We start from the raw sequence: 6,000 nt of genomic DNA on the forward strand, positions 1-6,000 counted from the left end.
CACCTTGTTCATTCTCCTTGTAGTTAAATACAGACTCACTTCTCTTTGCTTGGAGATGGCTCCTGGTTCTTTGGCACTCTCTTTAACAGCTCCTTTCAGAAGGCTTAATCGATGATTTCAGTATCTCAGTAGATGACTGTTCCAGGATGCTGGTCTCTTAGTTTTACTTTCTCTCCTCTGAGTATTTTGTTTTCTGCAGTGTCTTAAATACTTACTTCCTTTGAGACATACGCTAGATCTTGGTATTATTGATAACTGATTTCATTTTTTAAATATCTCACTCTCTGACCACTGCTTTATATTTTTCTAGTTTGTCTCCTTCTTGTTCTCTTGCCCCAACAGTTCTTCAGCCCCAGTGGCATCCATAATCCTCGGAGCCCACCATCTTTTCCCTGGCCCTCTTCTCTCCATTGTCTCACTTGCTCCTAACCTAGCTTTTAGCTTCCATGGCATTTCTATATTCCAGTTACTCTCTCACTGTCCTTGAGGGTCTTTCCTGCCTTCTCTGTTCTCAAACCTCTTGCTCTCCTCCCGACTTCACTCTCAGCTTCCTTTGTTTCTGGGGAGAGAGCAGCAGCCGGGAGTCTCCCATCTTTATCCACTTGCAGCACTCATCACACTCTGCCTTCTTCCTCAGTTCCTATCTGAAGCCTCCTCTCCATTCATCCACTTGATTCTGTCCCTTCTTGATTACTTGGTGTTTCCCTGTCTGCTGGGTCATTTTTTCCTGGCATACAAATAAGTTGTAATTTGTTCCAACTGAAAAAGTTGTTTTTCTTTTCCCTTATCCTCCTCACACGGTCTTCTCATTTCTCTATTCCTTTTGTTGTCTTCTCCCATTATCTCTTGGATTTGCTTTTCTTCAGTTCTCTTTCCTCATCCTATTTGACCTGTCACATTTGACACAGTGAATAATTCTCTCCTTGTTATACTTTTTTTAAAAACTAGACTTCTAGGATACCATAATCTTATAATTCTTATCTTTTTGTGTCTGTTCCTCAGTGTCCTCTGTGATTTCTTATTCCCTTTCTCTAAATTTGAAATGCCACTAGTGCCTATTCCTAGTATCTCTTTTCTGTCTGTATTCACTCACTAGGTGTAATCCTAGCCAGACTTCCAGGACTTTAAATACCATTTGTAATAATGAAGATTTCTAAATCTGTGTTTTCATCCTAGACCTCTTCTCCAAACTCCAGTTATGTCCCAGCTTTCTATTTGACATTGGGTCCTAATAAGCATCTCAGAATGAACATATCCAAAACCTAACTCTGCTATCCCTCATCTAAACCTGCTTTTCCTCGTTTTCCTCATCTCAGTAAAGGGCAACTCCATCCTTCTAGTTACTCAGGTCAGGACTCTGGAATCATTTTGTCTCCTCTGTCTCTCGGTCCTTTGAATAGGTTGTCAGCGAATTCTGTCAGCTCTACTTTCTAATTATATTCATTCTGACCACTTAATATCTCCACCTTGGCCATCATCTCTCAATTAGGTGACTGTAATCATGTCCTAATGGACCTCTGCAGCTGTTCTCCCTGCCCATAGTCTATTTCCAATACAGTGGGCAGAATGATCTTTTTAAAACATAAGGCAGATCAACTCAATCCTCAGCTCAAAATCCTCTCACACAGAGAAAAGCTAAAATCCTAGGCATAGCTTAGAAGTCCGTACTTACATAGCTGCACCCTCCACACATTTGCGGACACACCATAGCCTGTGGCTCTCATCTTCTCCCTCTGTTTTGTTTGCGTTGGCCTCCTTTCTGTTGTTCAGACATTCTGGGCATGTGCTTGCCTCAGGGCCTTTGCATTTACTGTATTCTGCCTGGAATACACTTTGTCCAGATAGCTTGTTCTTTCACCTTCTTTTAGGCTATGCTCAAACATCTGCCTAGTGACAACTTTCCATATTTAAAAGAACATTATAATTTTTATTTTATTGTTTGTTCCCTCACACACACTAAAAGTCTCAAAAGACAGGGATTTGTCTGTTGTATTCATTGATGTATATCCTTAGTATCCAATACTGCCTAGTCCTGAATACTGGTTGGTCCTGAATAAATATTTGTTGAATTAATGAGTAACTATTTTTTAAAATAAATTAGATTGTGTCCTGCCATCAGAGCCATGGAACTGGGCTCAAAAGTCCAAAAATTACTGTGATATCACATAGAAGCAGTTGAGCAGGGCTTGAAAAAATTTTTTGAGGTGTTGAAAGTATTCAAGGACCTTTTCTCCTATCTATCCAGGTTGAAAGTAACTGGCTAGACAACAATTTATCGAGCTATGATTTTTTTTTTGAGCACTGGTTAATGATAGGCACTGTTATAACAGTGATCCTGTAAAGTGGGTGGGACTTTCCCTCTTTTAAATATGCAGGAAAAAATCTGAGGCTCAAGCGTCTGCTTCCTCTAAAGGTGATATCAACCTGACAATCCACTGAATATGCCCTAATTAAATGGAGACAGAAACAGGTAGGGATGGCGGGGGAGGAACATTGGCCTGCCAGGGGTTAATGTCATAAACCCTCTTGAATGAATTGAGATAGTAAAGGCCTTCAAGATACCTTAAGGTGTAGCTAAAAGGGATCTCTGGAATTCATGGAGTAAAAGATACTGCTGGCCTGGGATCAGGGCAGAACCTGAAGCTAGGTTGATTACAGGAAGCAGGGACCCAGCAGCCTGGAATTGGGGAACATCTGTGAAAGTAAGGGTTCTTCTTTATTCATCATGATTTGATTACCTAGCAAATGCCAAGCTAAGAATAGAAAACAAGACAAAATCTTTCCCCTCAAAAATCCCTGAAACTAGTAAAGAACACACGTAGGTGATTATCATTTCAATAGATAATTTCATTGACAGCACAGGAGCCTATCATTAGACCTAGTAGATGATGGGCACTCAGTATTTGGGTTGACTGATGGATGGTGTATGTATGACAAAGGCAAGACATCTAACTCCATTTGGGAAGGTTTTCCCAGAAAGGTTTATGCCCAAGTATAGTATTAAGAAATGGGACCTAATCAGGTAAGACTGGAGAGTAGTGTCTGCTGGCAATACCCTTGTACCATAACAGCAAAGTAAAGGGCAGAAGTGAGAGAAGATAGTCCATGTGATTTAGCAGTCTATGACAAGGTAAAGAAGGCACATAGTACTTAAATCAAGGGGGACATAGCAGCACCTACAAATCAGATTTTTTATCCTGAACGTCCCCTAATTTTTTTTTTTTTTTTTTTTTGGAAAAGATAATGCTGTATGTTCCCTACATCACCAGTAGCCTGCTCAGTGCTATTCTTCAAAAACTCTTGGTGCTCTGTTGTTACTGGCTGAATGTCTGTGTTTGGTTTTTGGTTTGTCATCTTTTCTTAGGTTCGATGATAAATACACTCTGAAACTGACCTTCATCAGTGGAAGAACGAAGCAGCAACGGGAAGCTGAGTTCACCAAGTCCATTGCTAAGTTTTTTGACCACAGCGGGACTCTGGTCATGGACGCATATGAGCCTGAGATATCTAGACTCCACGACAGTCTTGCCACAGAAAGAAAAATAAAATAGCTGCTTCTAAAAGCAGCCATCTTTTGGCTGAATCTTGCCGAATTAAGGGGTGAGGGAGAAAGAAACAGAGAACTTAATATGGATAAAGTAAGAAATGTTAAAAATGTCCCTGTTTTGTCTTGAAATTTTAGCCCATTCTGGATAAATAGAAACTTCTAGCTCAGATATGAGAAGTTGTAGCTCTGATATCTAGCTATAGCCTCTTTGGTCTGCTGATTGCATCGTTTTGATTTGCTTTTCTGGAAAAGCATTTTTGCTAAAAGCCGTACAGACTTCCTCCTTCATACCTAGCAGTACTTGATATAGTATAGCTTTGTGCCATGCAGCATTTGAAGACTCAATTTTTAAAATTGTTAACCTGTTGCTGACCTTTTTATGTTAATTCCTGTTTCAACAGCTGTTTCCCCTAATTCAGGATACAACTTCTTGTGTATGACAGTTTCCCTTCACACACCATTTTTGTGGGTGTGTATATATCTGACTTGGGGAGAATTGGGGGAAAAAACAGAGCTTTTTAATTTGTTTAAGAGAGACTTTCTGCCTGTTACGTTTTGTGCTTTTAACCAATTAAAGAAGCCAGTGGCATTTTTAGTTTTATGTTGTCTATGTTTTCCACTAGTATATCCCTGTTGATTTGTTTGTGCCCTTTATTAACTGCCATTTTCTAAAATTTTTTTCAATAAAAGGAAAGAAGATCTGAAAAATGGAGTCATGGTCTTGATGGAAGGAACAGAGCAGTACCTGTTGACAGTGGTACTACATAGGTTTCCTCTGTTTCTGTTCAGTCAGAGGCCCCTGAGAACCTGGAGGTGAGGAACTGCTCGCTGTCCAGTGGTGACAGTGATGCCACTCAGCACTTACTCTGAGCCGGGTAGTAGTCCACGTTCCGTACGTGTGTCTTGCTCCCAGCTGCCCTTAGAAAGTAGGTGTTTTTATTATCCGCATTTTATAGGAGAGGAAACTGAGACACAAAAAGTGGTTAATTTGTGTCCACACAGCTAACAATAGAGCTGGGATTTAAACCTGTTGTGTCTGGCTCCAGAGTTGTGAGCAGCATCGTTTCTAGTATTTTCCCACTAGGGTCAGAGAAGAACTGGGAGTTGCCCAGATCCTGTGACCTATAGGAATATTGTCCTTCTCACCTTGTAAGTACAGTTCCAGCTGAGCCTAGTACCTAATACTATAATCAGTTTATAAGAAACCCCAGTTATCACATCTTCCTCTTTGACTTGGGAATGTTGCCCTATTTAGCTCACACAGTAGAAGATTGTGGCTCAGAAGGTAAAGCGTCTGCCTACAATGTGGGAGACCCTGGTTCGATTCCTGGGTCAGGAAGATCCTCTGGAGAAGGAAATGGCCACCTACTCCAGTACTCTTGCCTGGAAAATCCCATGGACAGAGGAGCCCAGTAGGCTATAGTCCATGGGGTCACAAAGAGCGACACGACTGAGCGACTTCACTTCAGTAGAAGATTGTGGGTATCACTAGATAGGAAGTTGAAGCCTTGGATTCTGTATTTCCATGAACCTTGGGGTAGGCCTTTTAATTCTCTCCTAGTTTCTTCTCCCCACCTCCCAAATGGTAATTCTGTTCTGTCAGCCACTTGAAGCTTTCAAAAGTGTAATCAGATAATCATATTTTTATAATGAAGGAGTTACTGTTAGGGAATAATGCTCTCCATGATGATTCCTTGGAATTCTTTCATACCAGCTGTACCATTTTCTTTACATATATGGACATGTATTTTCTTTTCTTTTCTTTTTTTTTTTACAAAAATTGAATTACATTGTGTTTTTTTAAACTTGATATTTCTTAGGTACTTTTCCTGTCAGTATACATGGGTCAAATGCATTTTTAATAGTTGCATAATATTCCATGGTAGAAATGGTTTTAATTTAACTCTGATATTTCCTTATTGGTATGTTTGTTTTCTTCTTGTTTTTCACTATCCCAAGGGAGAAGTCAATTTGGGAGAAGGGGAGAAAAAGAGATATCCTTGAGTGATAGGCAAGAGACCTGGGTTTTCCCCTGTATTTTAATTTATGACCTTGGGAAAATCTCATTTCTTCTCTAGGACTAAAAGAACCCTTCAAAGGAACTTTCAGACAGTGTACCCTTTGAGATTATGAAGGTTCCTTATTGCCTAGAGATGCCTATATATAAAACATTTTTTTTATTTCGAAGAATATGAATGCTGTTATCCCTTAAATCTGCCGTTAAACCCTACTTTGAGATTTCTTAGGCTGTGTAGATGTGTTAAGGTGTTCCCCTGACTCCGTAACCAGTTGAGACAGTATTGGTTTAATAAATAAAGAAATGGGTTAGCAGCCTAGCCATGCATCCTGGATGCACCCCTTCCCCTCATCTATCCAGTTGTGGTGTTCTAGGATAAGACTGCTAAGAAGAGTGGGGAGAGAGCTGTGTTTTTCATTATTTGTAAATTTGAGCT

General features: G+C 40.1%; 1 protein-coding gene across 2 annotated transcripts in view; it reads left to right on the forward strand.

The window, feature by feature from the left end:
• Positions 1-4,255, forward strand: part of SPCS2 (signal peptidase complex subunit 2) — a 34,494-nt gene extending 30,239 nt beyond the window's left edge. For both annotated transcript variants that reach the window (XM_055549092.1, XM_055549091.1), the window contains one exon: positions 3,365-4,255. In XM_055549092.1, the coding sequence (XP_055405067.1) occupies positions 3,365-3,551 (187 nt within the window). In that variant the 3' untranslated portion in view covers positions 3,552-4,255. The remainder of the gene's footprint in view (positions 1-3,364) is intronic.
• The last annotated feature ends 1,745 nt before the right edge of the window (positions 4,256-6,000 follow it).

The sequence above is a fragment of the Bubalus kerabau genome, chromosome 15, assembly GCF_029407905.1.
Source record: "Bubalus kerabau isolate K-KA32 ecotype Philippines breed swamp buffalo chromosome 15, PCC_UOA_SB_1v2, whole genome shotgun sequence".
Lineage (NCBI taxonomy): Eukaryota > Metazoa > Chordata > Mammalia > Artiodactyla > Bovidae > Bubalus > Bubalus kerabau.